At 38.5% G+C, this 18,627-nt stretch overlaps 1 protein-coding gene across 2 annotated transcripts in view; it reads left to right on the forward strand.

Moving 5' to 3' along the window:
* The window catches only part of NKAIN3 (sodium/potassium transporting ATPase interacting 3), a 741,273-nt gene that overhangs the window by 701,702 nt on the left and 20,944 nt on the right, over nucleotides 1-18,627 (forward strand). The window contains exon 7 of one of the 2 annotated variants that reach the window (XM_025394001.1): nucleotides 1,843-2,996. The exons of the other annotated variant lie outside the window; for it this stretch is intronic. Within the exon in view, the coding sequence (XP_025249786.1) occupies nucleotides 1,843-1,896 (54 nt within the window). The 3' untranslated portion in view covers nucleotides 1,897-2,996. Of the gene's footprint in view, nucleotides 1-1,842; nucleotides 2,997-18,627 lie in introns of those variants that run through there. 2 annotated transcript variants of the gene reach the window in all.

Raw genomic sequence — 18,627 nt, forward strand, 5'->3', positions numbered from 1 at the left:
CTGCTAACAAAGAAAAACACCTTCTCCTGTTGCCTTGTCCTCACTCAAAGAGATTCATGTATTGGATGGAAAAATAAACCCTGAAAATTCCTTCTAATGTAAAGATTGCATAAAACTATTCCACCATTATAATCCCATCCCTTTCTCTTTTAGTTTAAATCCCTGTTAAAATGCCAAGGAGTAGAAAGGGTAGACACTGATATTCAGAATGTAGAGAATAGATGAGCAGAGGAAATGTGATGGGGCACAGGGAGAGGCCTGGAGGATTCCCACTCGTGAGGCATGCAGGAGGGAGTTGTTCTCTAGAGGAGTTCTAGGCGCTTGGGTGGATATTTTGTGGTCATTTTCTTCATGCTCTACAATGAGAAGAGTGGCAAACAAAAAGTAAAACTGTTGGGAAATTTTTCAGCCATTCCAAACTATAACCGAAGAGTTCACTCCAACGCATGAAGTCATCAAACTGAAGTAGAGGAAAAGGAGTTGCTAGATGTGGTTATGAAGAGAGTGTGAAACACAGTCTGTTGGAATGATGCTTACAATTTAGTTGAAGGAAGAAAACTTGCATGCCTGGGTGAAGAAATTAATCATGAGGCCTGGATGCCACTAGCTGTACATAGGGAAGAGTTGATAGCCTGAGAGTTGCTCTTAGCAGGATGAGAAAGCAAAATGGCTGAGGGAGAAGTGGAAGTCTTTGCAGTGGAGAAGAAATTTCAGCCAAACCTTCAAAGGTGAGTAGGGTTTGGATTAGCTAAGACTTTTCACAGGAGAGAAACTGTGAGAGCAAAAGTGTTCAACAGATGTTTATGAAGTATCAACTACGCAGTAGGTACTGTGTTAAGGTTGACATTGTGCAAAGATGCAGAAGATGATGCCCTAACATTTCAAAGGCTTACTGCTTAGGATAAAATAAGCAGAGTCGTTTTCAAAAGTGTGGAGACAACAGTAATTGGAGATGGGGATCTGTATGAGTCAGGGTTCTCCAGAGAAACAGAACCAGTAGAGTGTGTGTGTCTGTGTGTGTGTATGTCTGTGTGTGTGTGTGTCTGTGTGTGTGTGTGTGTGTGTGTCCGCACATGCCTGCATCTGGGGGCTGGCAGACTGGAGGCCCAAGGAAGAGATGCAGCTCAAGTCCAAAGACAGTCTGGCGGCAGACTTTCTTCTTCCACAAGAGACCTCAGTCTTTTCTCTTAAGGCCTTACACAGATTACATGAGGCCCACCCACATTACAGAGGGCTATCTGCTTTACTCAAAGTCTACTGATTTACATGTTAATCTCTTTTTAAAATAAAAAAAATTAAAAAATAAAAAATAAACCTTTACACTGAGAGGTAAACTGAAGTTTTACCAAACATCTGGACACCATGGCCTGGCCATGCTGACACATAAAAGGAGCCATCACAGGATGGGATGTGTGTAAGAAACATGAGTCATTGGTTGGGTGTCATGAAAGCAAGAGCAGGATGATCTTGAGCACTTAACCACCAACATACTGTAGAAAGAACAGGCTATGCAAATATCTCATAGTTTGGGGACACAACATTACCCTGTTATCTTTACTCTTAAGAAAAGCAATAGCGACTACTCCACATCACACAACAATTACTGTGTGACTGGCACTTCTCTCCCAGGAAATCATCCAGCACTCGGATGATGATGCCCGATTACCATGCCCTAATCTGAAAAGCGGAAGGCTCAAGTTTCTAACTTTCTTATTGCTACAGTCAGACAGCACCAGGTGCACCCAGGAGCTATTTTGCATTTCAAAAGACCTGGATGAATATAAAAGATATTGAGCTGTCAGCTTTGAAGTTCTTGAAAGCAATTCGTATTTTCTGTTTTAGGTCGAAATAAGTAATGACATTGAACCAGAAATGCGGCTGCTGAACTTGACTTAGGGAGCAAAGGACCATTGACTGCGCACCTCGGTGGATCCGACCCGCCTCACGTTCCTTCCAGAGGCTGGACTGTGCTTCCTGGCTTTCCCACGAATCATGGAGTTCTTTGGTCACAGCCTTTGTATTATTAGCATTGTTCTCTAGATAAGTTCTAGGTGCTTCAGTGGGTAATTTTTTAGTCGTTTCCTTCTTATATGAACACTTGTAAATTGTAAAAAAAAAAAAAAAAAAAAAAAAAAAGAAAAAAGAAAAAACAGAATTTGGTTTTAAATTTTTAACAATATTTAATGTGAGGCATGCAAAATGAAAAATCAAATCTGTGAAAACCTTCTACAGTCAATTCTAAGAGAAATCTCAGTGTGTGCTGTGGAGATATTAAGTCAGCACTGCTGACTGTTGAAGTTATTCCAGGCCTGATGAATTTGTTTTAGCAGACATTACCTTTGGTTATCAGCCACCAAGGTAGACCCTGTGACAGCTGATAAATGGGTACAAATAATGGATTCAGCTTTTGAATTGAATATGGGTAATTGTTTCAATGCCATAAAACAAAACATGGAGTCCTCCTTTGTTCTTGACATCTTAAAACCCAGAACAATATTATGGCAATCTAAATTTTCAGACTTGTGCATATCTTGTTTTTCCTGATGTATACACACACACATATATATACATATTGTGGGCACATGGAAGAATAAAGGATTAGCAGAGCCCCTTTCCCCTTTGGAGGGAATATGGGTATCTCTGAGGTCCATATTTTCTAGTCATTATTCCATTCCTGACACTGCTGTCAGTCCTAAACATACAGCTCATACAGCTTGGGGGACAGAAATCACAAACATAGACCTGCAGTCAGGAACTTTGCTCTTAGGATATTCAAAAGAAGCATGAAACTACTGTGGTATTCTTTATAAATGCTTCTAAAGGAGAATTCACGTTTTAGCAACATCAGCTTTTCTTTCTCCTACCCCTTCCCAAAAACCAAGAAAATGATATGGGAAGCAATTATCGGTGGGAAAAAAGAGTGTCTTGAAAATGCATCACAGTTGTGTGGTTTTTAACTGGCACAAAATTTACATATGGTAAAATGCACAATTATTAATGGTATGATTTGATTAGTTTTGAAAAATGTACTTATCCATGTAGCCAAGGCCTCAATCAAAATGCAGAACATTTCCGTCACTTTAGAAAATTCCCTTATGCCCTCTTTCACGCAATGCCTACATTCTCACAGACAACCTCTGTACTAATTTTCATCATCACTGATAATTTGATCTCTTCTAAATATAAAATATATACTCTTTTCACATCACTTTTGCCCACACTTCTCAATCACTATTTTTTATATGAAAATAAGTTTTGCTCACTTCGTGTAACAACCACAGTGAAGCTCCCTGTAGGCCAGAAAGCTGCAAATATGTGGTGGTTAACTCAGCCCGTGCATCTCTAAGAAGTCAGTCTATTAACCACCTAAAACTGTTACAAATGTTTGTATGTGTGTAAAAGTCTTCTTTTCTTCTTGTTCTTCTTTTGGAGCCTGTAGGTTTCATGAGACTCTGTTAAGAATCAGAGTTTAATGTGACAAAATTTGCCTTCATTCCTCCAAGCTCATCACAACCATGGTGAGCCATTTGGAGACCTAATTTACTCACTAGCCTCCAGATTATACCCCTTTAATCCACTGGTACCCACAAACTCCCATCACTTTTTATTCTACTTAATACATCCAAAGTCAAATAAAGAAAAGCTGGCAGGGACTTTGAAGATGGTGGAATCTAAGCCAGTATTCTGCAGATGAGGGGGCTGAAGCCTAAGGGATTTGGTGAACTTGTCCAGAGCCTGTATCTGTACACAGTGTCAAGAGCCATAGCCAGTGAACAGAGAACATGGGAGCAAAAGTTGGGGTTTGGGTCCTATCCACCACCGTGTTCTTGGACAGTGTTTGACATCTCTGCACTACAGTTTTCCTCATCTATAAAATGGAACTATGATCCCTACCTCCCAAAGGTGAGGTGAGAATTTAATGAAAATTAAAAAAAAAAAAAATCTCAGTACACGGTGGAGCACTCCACAATTAAAGGAGGTGATTATCATTAATAATGTCAAAACACTCCCCTGTACCCTGTCTGGAGCTCTTGCTTTCCACTCAAGCACTATGAAGAGCCGACGGAAACAACAAACTCTGTTTTTTAAAAAGCAGCTGGGAAAATGTTGCCCAAGTTTAAATGATTGGAAATAAACTTTAAAAATGCTTTAATTTAAAAGTAACTTTTATATTCAAATTCCAAAACTAATGCCAATAATTATTTTTAGTATTGTTACAATTATTGAAAAAGCTGATAAAACATCAAAACTGTAGAGGATCAGTAAAACAGAAGGATAAAGTGAGTATTGAAATATTTTAAACTATCACTTAATTACGCCCACACATACACATGCAAGCAAAACATGGTTAACATTTCACAAAATAGAACCATACTAAATTTTGTTTCTATTTTATCTTCACATGAATTTGTACATACTTCTGGTAGGCACTGCAGAATCTGAACTTTGTCTAAGTGCAGAAAACAGCTTTGAGGAGAAAATCCTTACATTAGTGATATGTCTATTAATATGCAATATAGGCAGCTATTTAATATGGTATATATGTTTTCATTTTTAATCTTTCTTGACTTAAATATGAAGTTATAACTGTTTCAATCCCCAACCTCAGCAGTCCATAAAGATTGTCCTAACATTCTGGATATTTGCCACTCATCAGAAACAAGTTAGATTGATCTGCCACCTCCTCTTCTCTCTTTTCTTCTCCCTGCCTCTCATCTTCCTGGCTACTCTTTGGGGGCTATGCTTCTGTAAGACAAAGGGAAAAATAGAAGTGCAGAGTTGTACAGTAATACTCGGCAATTATCCATTAATCTGGGTAATTCCAATGCAGTACTGTCACAGTTACTGTTCCATAGAAATGAGCATTTGCAGTTCTTGCTTTTGCCTCCAGTCTTAGAGAATGCACTCTGCATTGTGCATATCCATTAGGGTTTTCAGCAAAGACGTGGTCACTACACGCACTGTGTGTTCTTGCCAAACCTCAGCTTCTCCATATGCAATTGTGTGTCAGATCAGAGTAAGGGAAAATGAATGCACCCCTTAGCTTGTATTCATTGGTCAGAATCTTAACTATCTTAAGAGATGGTGTAGTTCTAGATTCAATAGCTCTCCTCAGAAGTGGCCCTGGCAAAACTGAAGATAGGACATCCACTGCTCTTTAGCCTCTAGTGCTGACTGGAATGGAGACGTGAACATTTAAAGCCTGTGTTTTTCCTCCTGGAGCCACCTTAGCACTGAGTCTTGTAAACCTTGGCCAGCCCTTCCCCAGGCTGTGCCTTCTATCTTGTGTGAATGATGCATCCTTTCTTAAGTGTCTTCTGCTGACCTCATGCAGCACCGCAGGAAGTTGGGATGCTTTCCAGCTTACTTTTTCTTTATTTGAGCTTCTGGTCATGTTTCAAAGCCAGCAAAATCTAAGCAAGGGAGTTATAGGGAGGGTTAGAGAATTACCAAAGGACACAAAATGTCTTGGGGTGTGGAACAGCACACATCAGAGAAATCTCAAACATCTCTTAGGAAAATCTCTAAATGTGTATATCCCCAAGTATCTTAGCCTTCCACCTGCCACATAAAGTGAGGGTACGTGTCCCTCAAATGAAAAAAAATGAAAATACACTTTCTCACCACTTCAAATCTGGGAGGTGGTTGGCTCATTTGTTTTGAAGACAACTCGACAATTTGCCCTAGCAAAATACTGACTTCTTTGATTTTTCCTTCAGAAAAATAAGCCCTGCTATTCCTATAGACCTAAATAAGGGAGGCAGCCAGCTTCAAGAGGCTGGCTCTGACAAAATATATGCCAAGGCTGCCATCTGTCTCACTTAATGAATGGAAAACTCTGATTGAGAAGAATTTGTCTTCATTAAAACCAGCTAAAATGTACATTGCAAATCTGAGGAAAACCATCATGACTCCTTTCTAAGTTGAGAAGCAAAAACCAAAATTTCTCTTTTCAATCTTTGCAAATTAAAAAGTAATCTTGCTGAGAATAAACAAATCTTCATTTCTTACTTAATTTAAAAATGAATGGGGTCCCCAAATGTGGTCTATTCTGGCTAATTATTTTTTAAGCAAATTCTCGCTTAGTCTTTCTGAGTCACTTTAATATGTAACTAGGATAAATTTCATAGTTGATTAGAATGCAAATGTTCTAACTTGACATTTTTGCCCAAGATACGTTCTTTCCAGGTATAGCTGAATTAAGTAGGAAAAATATAAATAATTGCTCTTTTAAAACTATAGCAACTTGAATGCCTGGGTTTTACTTCCATCTAATTTAAAAGTTATCTGTAACATTTGTTTGATAGAAGATCTGTTGAAGTGTCTAAGAACCATGTTGAAATATTTGTGATAAACAGGCCCACAACTTAAGGATATTATGCCCAAAAGTGAACTGACAGCGGAAAGTACTCCTCATATAACTACATAGTGAGCAATTTAGAAAGGGAACAGATGACCAGACACAGTGGCCCATGCCTATAATCCCAAAGCTTTGGGAAGTTGAGGTGAGAAGATTATTTGAGGCCAGGAGTTCAAGACCAGCTTGGGCAAAATAGTGAGACCCTATCTCTACAAAAACAAACAAACAACAACAATAAATACCTAAAAAAACTTTAAATTAGCCAAGTGTGGTGGCACGTACCTATGATCCCAGCCACTTTAGGGACTGAGGGAAGAAGATTACTTGAGCCCAGGAATTAGAGGCTGCAGTGAGTGCACTACTACACTCCAGCCTAGGCAATAGAGCAAGAGCCTGTCTCTAAAAAGAGAGAGAGAGAGAGAGAGAAGAAGAAGAAATAGATATGTTTTAATTATTAGAAGAATGTATTTAGCAATAAAGAATTCGCAAAAAATGGAATTATCAAAAAATTCTAAAGTTATAGGTAGTGTCTCTTTTTCATCTTAAAGAGCTTAGCTTCTTATTGAAGACTAAAAGAAAAAGGCCACTTCTTGAAGGTGGATACAGCTTCTTAAATATTAGTATTTGTAGAAAAATGTGGTGGCAAGCAAAATAATAAATCATCTTTCTTGAACTTGCATTCATATAAAGGGTAAGAATCATGTTAAATGCTAAACATTTTTAAAAACGGAAATATTTAAAGAATCCAAAATATACTGTCGTTTAAACTTGAGTGCTAAGTTAAGTAAAAAGAAGAAAAGAATAGAAGGTAGAAAGGAAGGGAGAGGGAAATGGAGAGAAGGTGAGGAAGAGAAAGAAAAAGAAAAGGAATGGACAGGGAGACAGGAAGGAAGAATCCAAAGTTGAAAGTCACCTAACTGGGATTTGAACAATGTCAATTCTTAACTCAGAATTTGGTTCTTGTTTCTTTGATTGACTAAAAACATTGAATCATTTTCCATGTAAGGCATATTTTTCCTTTCCTCTTCAGAGTTATTAAGAAACAGTTGGAAGAAACCAATAATCTATCCATTTCTTCTCATAGAATTTCCTTTGGCAGACAACTTAGTCTATATTAGTTAGGATTAGGCTTACCTACAAGTGACAGAAAATGAAAAATGACAATGGATTAAATAAGAGATATTTTTCTTTTTATTTCAAAATTCTAGAGAGAGTCAGCAAAGAGCTGGATGTGATTTCCCTAGAGACAAGGACCAAGACTCCTCCCTTGTTGCTTCATCCTCTGTGGCCACCATTTTCAAGACCATAACATGACTCAAAATGTCTGCTGAAGCGTCAGCCATTGGTTTTATATTCTGACCTTAGAGGTGGAAAAGGAACAAAAGGAGTGTTTCTTTCCTTTAAGGATATGCCTCAGAAGTACACACACTACTTCTGCTTACATCTCATTAGCCAAAACTTGGTCCACCCCCAACTTTGCTGCAAAGAAAGCTGGGTATTATAGTCTTTATTCTTAATGACTTTATGCTTAACTAAAAATTAAGAGCTTTGCTGGACATGATGGCTTATGCCTGTAATTCCAGCAATTTGGAAAGCCAAGGCATGCAGATCACTTGAACTCACAAGTTCGAGACCAACGTGAGCAACATAGCAAAACCCCATATCTATAAAAAATACAAAAATTAGCCAGGTGTGGTGGTGAGTGCTTGTAGTCCCAGCTACTTGGGAGGCTGAAATGGGAGGGTTGTTTGAACCTGGAAGACGGAGGTTACAGTTAGCCAAGATCATGCCAGTGCACTCCAGCTTGGGAGATGGAGCCAAACCTTGTCTCAAAAAAAAAAGGGGGGGGCTTCATTTTTTAGTAAGAAGGAAAAATATTTATAAAATAATACTTAGCAGTTTCAATCACACAGTTCAAACTAATTGACACTTCTTGGAATAGTGTTTTCATTTATAGTACTTTAATTATAACACATTCCAGAAAAATGTACATATATTTTCAGTACTGTGAGAAATTTAATGATCAAGTCTGAGAAATGAGAATTTCTGCCTCATCTTGTTTCCTTATCTTGTCTTTGTGGTTAGAAAGAAATGAAAATAAATCGATGGCACTACATCCTTCTATGTTTCCCATAATTTTGCAGACAGGTTTAGCTATTCTTCTCTAGAATTTAAAATTCTAGAGCCAATCTAACATTTTGCTTGGTCCTCATTATCCTGCCACAATAAATTAATTCTTCTAAGGTTGTAACACTTAGCTATTTTATTTTGGTAGGACCTTCTCTTCCGAACTGATTAGTAATGTTATTATTTTCTTGTTATTCAGTTTAACAAGTACATAATCAACATCAGTGCTTAGGAAGTCAGGGGTAGGAGAGATAAATAAGAAACGTATGATCTTTTCTCTTATTTTCTCTCAGTAAAAGTTGGAACTATTTTTCCCTTCATCTATTTTTCTTCAGGAACATAATATTGGCTGAAGTGGAATGATTATTCAAATTGTCCAAAAAATATGCAAGTGAGGGAATTTATAAAAGTTTGTAATTGTGTATGTGTGTATATATGTGTATATATATATAGGGGTAAAATAGGACTTTTTATTTTTATTTTTAACCACCAGATTGAGTATGTTGATACATCAAATGTCAGTCTTTGTCTTCCTAGTTTTTCATATAGAAAAGTGATACTAACATCAATAATTAAACTTCCCAAGATTTTTTTTGTCTCTCTCTGAATCAAGTTCATTGTCTGCTTACATGCTTCTCAGTTGACATTTGTGAAGGCAGATTACACGCATGGCACAGTGGTGAATAAATCCACCCCAAAATTCCTTTGCAGATCTTGAGTATTTGCCATTAATCTCCATGATTTATTTACATTCTTTTTTCATATGTATACTTTAAGTTCTGGGATACATGTGCAGAACATGCAGGTTTGTTACATAGGTATACATATACCATGGTGGTTTGCTGCACCCATCAACTCGTCATCTACATTAGGTATATTTCCTAATGTTATCCCTCCCCTTGGCCCCATCCCCCAACAGACCCCAGTGTGTGATGTTCCCCTCCGTGTGCCCATATGTTCTCATTGTTCAACTCCCACTTATGAGTGAGAACATGCAGTGTTTGGCTTTTTGTTCTTGTGTTAGTTTGCTGAGAATGATGGTTTCCAGCTTCATCCATGTCCCTGCAAAGGACATTAACTCATTTTTATGGCTGAAGAGTATTTCATGATGTTTATGTGCCACATTTTCTTTATCCAGTCTAACACTGATGGGCATTTGGGTTGGTTCCAAGTCTTTGCTATTGTGAATAGTGCTGCAATAAACATAGAAGTGCATGTGTCATTATAGTAGAATGATTTATAATACTTTGGATATATACCCAGTACGGAGATTGCTGGATCAAATGGTATTTCTAGTTCCAGATCCTTGAGGAATTGACACACTGTCATCTACAATGATTGAACTAAATTACACTCCCACCAACAGTGTTAAGAGCATTCCTATTTCTCCACATCCTCTTCAGCATTTGTTGTTTCCTTTTTAATGATCACCATTCTAACTGGCATGAGATGGTACCTTATTGTGGTTTTGATTTGCATTTCTCTAACAACCAGTGATGACGAGATATTTTTTATGTTTTTTGGCCACATAAATGTCTTCTTTTAAGAAGTGTCTATTCATATCGTTAAACCGTTTTTTGATGTTTTTTATTCTTGTAAATTTAAGTTCCTTGTAGATTCTGGATATTAACCCTTTGTCAAATGGAGAGGTTGCAAAAATTTTCTCCCATTCTGTAGGTTGCCTGTTCACTCTGATAATAGTTTCTTTTCCTATACAGAAGCCTTTAGTTTAATTAGATCCCATTTGTCGATTCTGGATTTTGTTGACATTGCTTTTAGTATTTTAGTCATGAAGTATTTGTCCATGCCCATGTCCTGAATGGTATTGCCTGGGTTTTCTTCTAGGGTTTTTATGGTTTTGGGTTTTACATTTAAGTCTTTAAACCATCTTGAATTAATTTTTGTATAAGATGTAAGGAAGGGGTCCAGTTTCAGTTTTCTGCATATGGCTGGTGTTTTCCCAGCACCATTTATTAAATAGGAAACCCTTTCCCCATTGCTTGCTTTTGTCAGGTTTGTCAAAGATCAGATGGTTGTAGATGTGTAGCGTTATTTCTGAGGGCTCTGTTCTGTTCCATTGGTCTATATATATATATGTTTTGGCACAAGTACCATGCTGTTTTGGTTACTGTAGCCTTGTAGTATATTTTGAAGTCAGGTAGCATGATGCCTCCAGTTTTGTTCTTTTTGCTTAGGATTGTTTTGGCTATACGGGCCCTTTTTTGGTTCCATGTGAAATTTAAAGTAGTTTTTTCTAATTCTGTGAAGAAAGTCAATGTTAGCTTGATGGAAATAGCATTGAATCTATAAATTACTTTGGGCAGTATGGCCATTTTTAGGATATTGATTCTTCCTATCCATGAGCATGGAATGTTTTTCCATTTGTTTGTGTCCTCTCTTATTTCCTTGAGCAGTGGTTTGTAGTTCTTGAAGCGGTCCTTCACATCCTTTGTAAGTTGTATTCCTAGGTATTTTATTCTCTTTGCAGCAATTGTGCATGGGAGTTCACTCACAATTTGGCTCTCTGTTTGTCTATTATTGGTACATAGGAATGCTTGTGATTTTGGCACACTGATTTTGTATCCTGCAACTTTCCTGAAATTGCTTATCAGCTTAAGGAGTTTTGGGACTGAGATGATGGGGTTTTCTAAATATACAACCATATCATCTGCAAACAGAGACAATTTGACTTCCTCTCTTCCTGTTTGAATATGCTTTATTTCTTTCTCTTGCCTGTTTGCCCTGACCAGAACTTCCAATACTATGTTGAATAGGAGTGGTGAGAGAAGCCATCCTTGTCTTGTGCAAGTTTTCAAAGGGAATGCTTCCAGCTTTTGTCCATTCAGTGTGATATTTCCTGTGGGTTTGTCATAAACAGCTCTTATTATTTTGAGATATGTTCCATCAATACCTAGTTTATTGAGTGTTTTTAGCATGAAGGAGTGTTGAATTTTGTTGAAGACCTTTTCTGTATCTGTTGAGAGAATCATTTGGTTTTTGTCATTGGTTCTGTTTATGTGATGGATTACATTCATTGATTTGCATATGTTGAACCAGCCTTGCATCTCAGGGATGAAGCTGACTTGATCATGGTGGGTAAGCTTTTTAATGTACTGCTGGATTCAGTTTGCCAGTGTTTTATTGGAGATTTTCATATAGATGTTCATCAGAGATATTGGCCTGAAATTTTCATGTTTTTGTTGTGTCTCTGGCAGGGTTTGTTTTCAGAATGATGCTGGCCTCAAAATATGAGTTAGGGAGGAGTCCCTCTTTTTCTACTGTTTGGAATAGTTTCAGAAGGAATGATACCAGCTCCTCTTTGTACCTCTGGTAGAGTTTGACTGTGAGTCCCTCTGGTCCTGGGCTTTTTTTGGTTGGTAGGGTATTAATTACTGCCTCAATTTCAGAACTTGTTGTTGGTCTATTCAGGGATTCAGCTTCTTCCTGGTTTAGTCTTGGTAGGGCGAATGTGTCTAGGAATTTATCCATTTCTTCTAGATTTTTTAGTTTATTTGGGTGGAGGGGTTTGTAGTATTCTCTGATGGTAGTTTGCATTTCTGTGGGATTAGTGGTGATCTCCCCTTTATCACTTTTTATTGTATCTATTTGATTCTTCTCTATTTTCTTCTTTATTTGCCTGGCTAGCCATCTATCTATTTTGTTAATCTTTTCAAAAAACCATCTCCTGGATTCATTGATTTTTTTGAAAGGTTTTTCATATCTCCTTCAGTTCTGTTCTGATCTTAGTTATTTCTTGTCTTCTGCTAGCTTTTGAAATAGTTTGCTCTTGTTTCTCTAATTCTTTTAATTGTGACCTTAGCATGTTGGTTTTAGATGTTTCCTACTTTCTCCTGTGGGCATTTAATATTATAAAAGTCCCTCTAAGCAGTGCTTTAGCTGTGTCCCAGAGAGTATGGTACATTGCGTCTTTGTTCTTGTTGGTTTCAAATAACTTATTTATTTCTGCCGTAATCTCATTATTTTCCCATGAGTCATTCAGAAGCAGGTTGTTCAGTTTCCAAGTAGTTGTGTGGTTTGGAGTGAGTTTCTTAATCCCGAGTTCTAATTTGATTTCACTGTGGTCTGAGAGACTGTTTGTTATGGTTTTCATTCTTTTGTATTTGCTGATGAGTGTTTTACTTCTAGTTATATCGTTGATTTTAGAAAAAGTGCTATGTGGTGCTGAGGAGACTATATATTCTGTTGATTTGGGGTGGAGAGTTCTGTAGATATCTATTAGGTCTTCCAGGTCAAGAGGTGAGTTCAAGTCCTGAATATCCTTGTTAATTTTCTATCTCGGTGATCTGTCTAATATATACAGTGGAGTGTTAAAGTCTCCCACTATTAATTGTGTGGGAGTCTAAGTCTCTTTGTAGGTCTCTAAGAACTTGCTTTATGAATCTGGGTGCTCCTGTATTGGGTGCATACATATTTAAGATAGTTAGCTCTTCCTGTTGCATGATTCCTTTACTATTATGTAATGGCCTTCTTTGTCTGTTTTGATCTTTGTTGGTTTAAAGTCTGTTTTATCAGAGACTAGGATTGCAACCCTTGTTTTTTGTTGTTGTTGTTGTTGTTGTTGTTTTTGCTTTCCATTAGTTTGGTAAATATCCCTCCATCCCTTTATTTTGAGCCTATGTGTGTCTTTGCACACAAGATGGATCTCTTGAATACAGCACACTGATGGGTCTTGACTCTATCCAATTGCCAGTGTGTGCCTTTTTATTGGGGCATTTAGCCCATTTACCATTAGCCATTTACATTTAAGGTTAATACTGTTATGTGTGATTTTGATTCTGTCATTATGATGCTAGCTGGTTATTTTGCCCATTAATTGATGCAGCTTCTTCATAGTGTTGATGGTCTTTACATTTTGGGTTGTTTTTGCAGTGGCTGATACCAGTTGTTCCTTTCCATATTCAGTGCTTCTTTCAGAAGCTCTTGTAAAGGCATGCTTGGTGGTGACAAAATTCCTCAGCATTTGCTTGTCTGTAAAGGATTTTATTTCTCCTTCACTTTTGAAGCTTAGTTTGGCTGCATATGAAATTCTGGGTTGAAAATTTGTATCTTTAAGAATGTTGAATATTGGCCCCATTCTCTTCTGGCTTATAGGGTTTCTGTTGAGAGATCTGCTGTTAGTCTGATGGGCTTCCCTCTGTGGGTAACCTGACCTGTCTCTCCGGCTGCCCTTAACATTTATTCCTTCATTTCAACCTTGGTGAATCTGACAATTATGTGTCTTGGGGTTGCTCTTCTCAAGGAGTATCTTTGTGGTGGTCTCTGTATTTCCTGAATTTGAATGTTGGCCTGCCTTGCTAGACTGGGAAAGTTCTCCTGAATAATATCCTGAAGAATGTTTTCCAACTTGATTCCATTCTCCCCATCACTTTCAGGTTCACCTATCAAAAGTAGATTTGGTCTTTTCATATAGTACCATATTTCTTGGAGGTTTTGTTCATTCCTTTTCTGTTTTTTTCTTCTAATCTTGTCTTCATGCTTTATTTCATTATGTTGATCTTCATTCCCTGATATCCTGTCTTCTGCTTGATCAGTTTGGCTATTGATGAAGTTCTTGTGCTGTGTTTTTTGGCTCCATCAGGTCATTTGTGTTCTTCTCAAAACTGGTTATTCTAGTTAGCAATTCCTCTAACCTTTTATCAAGGTTCTTGGCTTCTTTGCATTAGGTTACAGTATGCTCTATTAGCTTTGAGGAGTTTGTTATTACCCATCTTCTGAAGCCTACTTCTCTCAATTCGTCAAACCCATTCTCCATTCGGTATTGTTCCCTTGCTGGTGATGAGTTGTGATCCTTTGAAGGAGAAGAGCCATTCTGGTTTTGGGAATTTTCAGCCTTATTGAACTGGTTTTTCCTCATTTTTGTGGATTTATCTACCTTTGGTGTTTGCTGTTGGTGACCTTTGGATGGAGTGTTTACATGATCATCCTCTTTGTTGATGTCAATGCTATTGCTTTCCGTTTGTTAGTTTTACTTCTAACAGTCAGGCCCCTCTTCTGCAGGTCTGCTGGAGTTTTCTGGGAGTTCACTCCAGACCCTGTTTGCATGGTTATCACCAGCAGAGGCTGCAGAACAGCAAAGATTGCTGCCTCGTGCTACTTCTGGAAGCTTCATCCCAGAGGGGCACCTGCCAGATGCTAGCCAGAGCTCTCCTGTATGAAGTGTCTGTCGACCCCTGCTGGGAGTTATCTCTCCATCACGAGGCATGGGGGTCAGGGACCCACTTGTGGAGTCAGTCTCTCCCTTAGCAGGAGATCTGCTGCTGTCTTCAGAGCTGGCAGGCAGCTTAACTCTGCTGAAGCTGTGCCCACAACTGCCCCTTCCCCCAGGTACTGTCCCCAGGAGATGGGAGTTTTATCTATAAGCCCCTGACCAGGGCTGCTGGCTTTCTTTCAGAGATGCCCTGCCCAGAGAGGAGGAATCTAGAGAGGCAGTCTGGCTTCAGTGGCTTTGCAGTCCTGCGGTGGGCTCCACCCAGACTGAACTTCCCCGCAGCTTTGTTTACACTGTGTGGAGAAAACTGCCTACTCAAGCCTCATTAATGGCAGACGCCCCTCCTCCCACCAAGCTTGAGTGTCCCAATTCCACTTCAGACTGCTATGCTGGCAGTGAGAATTTCAAGCCAGTGGATCTTAGCTTGCTGGGCTCCACGGGGGTGGGATCTGCCAAGCAAGACCACTTGGCTCCCTAGCTTTAGCCCCCTTTCCAGGAGAGTGAATGGTTCTGTCTTGCTGACATTCCCAGGCACCACTGTGGTATGAAAAAAACTCCTGCAACTAGCTCAGTGTCTGCCCAAATGGCCACTCAGTTTTGTGCTTGAAATCCAAGCCCTTGTGGTGTAGGCACCCAAGGGGATCTCCTGGCCTGTGGATTGTGAAGACCATGGGAAAAGCGTAGTATCTGGGCTGGAGTGCACCACCCCTCATGGCATGGTCCCTCATGGCTTCCCTTGGCTAGGGGAGGGAGTTCCCCAACCCCTTGCACTTCCCAGGTGAGACAATGCTCCACCTTGCTTCTGCTTGCCCTCCATGGGCTGCACCCACTGTCTAACCAGTCCCAGTGAGATGAACTGAGTATCTCAGTTGGAAATGCAGAAATCACCCACTTTCTGCGTTGGTCTTGCTGGGAGCTGCAGACAGGAGCTGTTCCTATTCGGCCATCTTGCCTGGGAATCTGTAATTATATTGTATTGTATATTCTTCCTAGGTTGGAGGGGTGTGTGTGTGTGTGTGTGTGTGTGTGTGAGAGAGAGAGAGAGAGAGAGAGAGAAACAGAAACAGAGACAAGAAGACAGAGACAGTGAAACAGAAACAGAGACATCTTCCAGGTTCTGCTTATTAAGCAATATCCCATGAAGTCACTGAAAAGTGTTATATTCTCCTAATACCTAGTGTTTGCAAATCTGGCAGTTGTCACTGATAATTTAAACAAGATTGGGTGACTTATTCATGTACGTACACATCCACAATCAAACTTTAACAGTCAAGTGTACCCTTTTCTAAATAATCACATTTGTAAAATGTGCCATATGGCCCATTTCTTTAAACAATAAATGGTAAATTATTATTTTAGGGAATGAAAGCTAAAAGAAATAATACGTCTAATACAATGAGTCATTTTCTCTATACAACACAATGTTAGCATCGAAAAGGACCTCAGTGATTCCATTTGCCCCGTTTTCAGATGAGGAGATTGAGGCTGGTAGTTACAGTTTTGCTTCATGTCCCATCCCATCGGGGCTGCTATGCAAGCTCTCAGTCTAGTCTTCTTTCGTCTACACTTGGTGGCCATCAGCTGTAACAAGTCCTGACTAGACCGGGGCTTTGTTGTTGACTACAATTCAATGCCTTTTTTGCCTGTGCTTGTTCTGACCCTGCTAATCAAGGCTGCAGGGCAGCTGCAGAAAGACACCTGCTATTGGCTTACCCGCTCTTCGCCTTCCCTCTGCTTGGGTGTGAGCATCAGAAAGCCACCTTCCAGTGGATCTTTGTCTTGCTTTTGTCTTGTCTTTGCTTTTTATTCGTCTTTGCTTTTGTCTTCTCAGGACGAATAAGAAATCCTAGACCTCAGATCACTGTTCTTTGCTTCCCAAAAGACAGAACAGCTCAGTCCTGGCTGCCACCTTCTTTCTTTCCTCTTGGTTTAAATGTAATCCCACATGCCCTAGACAAGCCTCCTGATTATTTTTCATCAAACATGAAAATAGCTTACTTTTAACTGCTGGGTGTCAGTGTCTTCTAAAAATTTTGTTCCTAAGGAAGTGATTTTCCAAATCAGTGCTTAAAGTCACTTTTTAACTGCCTCACATAGTTTCATTTCTTTGACAACTCTTTTTAAAGGGGATTGCTCTCTTCTGCTTCTAGTTTCTAAAATCTACTTTTAACCTCAAATAGCAGTCATGCAATGTAGTTTTATAAGATAATATACTAGGACCATCTATCCGATATGAAACCAAGCATAATCATTGCAATTATTTCTAATGAGTTCAGATAATGACAATGCAAATAAGAATATGACATATGTAAATGTTGATTAGCTTTCTGGTTCCTTCATCCAAACTTGCGTTGTGTTGCACAGCCTTTTCTTTGCATTGTCCAGGGGTTTTGTTATTACAAACCATAATATTTAACCAATTTCTTCTACTAATACCTTTTAATATTTATGTTATGTTATAGCTTTTTATTTTTGACATGTATCTAAACCAGAAAAAAAATTCCCTGTACATGATATTCTTGGGCAAAATATAATATCTGGAGTACCAAGTGAAATAACAGTGGAGAACAGAATGTTGGACAATTTGTGTGGCATGCTTAGCTTAATTTGTTTCTATGGCACAAGCGAAGCTCATTAATTCCATTTATTATTTTAAACCACTTGTTTAATGTTATGGATTTTAAAAATCAGTTGGTGTTAGAATTTTTAATAACAAAGAGAAAAGCCATTGATTATGGAACTCAAATTATCTAAGGTTTACCCAGAAGACAAAATCACTTGGCCCTCTGTAAAGTTCTCTTTGTGTTCCTAGGCCCGCAAAGTCTTTAGTCTGAAGTCTCAGAGCTTAAATTGCATTGGCCCTGTTAATCTTTGTCAAAAAGGAAGTTTGGGCAGCAGTTTCAGGGTAGGGTTGAGAAGATAATTCCTGGTCCTGTTTTATTCTTTCCTCATTTGTTCAGTGCTCATGGCCATCTACAACATTCCTTAATTCTATTCTGCCTAACCCTCTTATTTCCACATCTATAAGTATAGTGCTACATAATAATTACAACCTTTAAGAAAATGGAGAGTTTTCATTAAAGGGCCCCTGCAAATCTACAATGCTAGATGACAGATGCTACTAGAAGGCCAGAGTATTAATAGCACCCATGATAACTGTAGTAAGAATATGTCTCATTTTCTTTTAAAGACATAGATATTCTATTTTAATCCTGTAAAACTCAAAGAAAATTTGGGTGTTAACACTTTGAAATACTTCTACCTCCTTAGGGGGAAATCCATACTGAAAGGAGTTAATATCCACATCAGTTCCTAAAGCAAAATGCCTGACACAGACTAACAAAGCTCTTTCTCATCCTGTGGTAGGAACTTAGGGGTGATAACTCACACTGAGAACTTCTGATCTGAAAACACTAAGGAATTTCTGCCATTGGAGGTAGAAAAAAAAGACAAAAATGGTCTTCTCGGGTGAGCTTAACTTTCAAATTTTTCTGAGACTTCCTAAATGTGACAAAAACTCTGCTGTGTGGCAACCTCATGTATCCACAACAGAACTAAGAACCAAAAAACAAATAGATCTCTATCCCAATAGATTTTATAAAATCCATACTCTCAAACTCCTGAGTTTTATTTATAGAAAAGCTCTTTAACCCTTTGTTTAAATCCTATCTACTCTTAATGATACGCAGTTCAAATTATCTAAATGAAATAATCTTCAAGCACATTACAGATTAGAAACAGAAAATGAGAAAGGTATAGTAGATATTATGTAAATAAGCAGAAAGAGTGGCAATAATTAAACACACTATCTCTACCTAAAGGAACAGAGATAGAAAACTCATATAAAAATGTAAACTACAGTTTTATGGGAATAGTTAAGGTAAGAGTCTGCAGGCAGTACTGTATTGCT

Source organism: Theropithecus gelada, chromosome 8, assembly GCF_003255815.1.
Source record: "Theropithecus gelada isolate Dixy chromosome 8, Tgel_1.0, whole genome shotgun sequence".
NCBI classification, from domain to species: domain Eukaryota; kingdom Metazoa; phylum Chordata; class Mammalia; order Primates; family Cercopithecidae; genus Theropithecus; species Theropithecus gelada.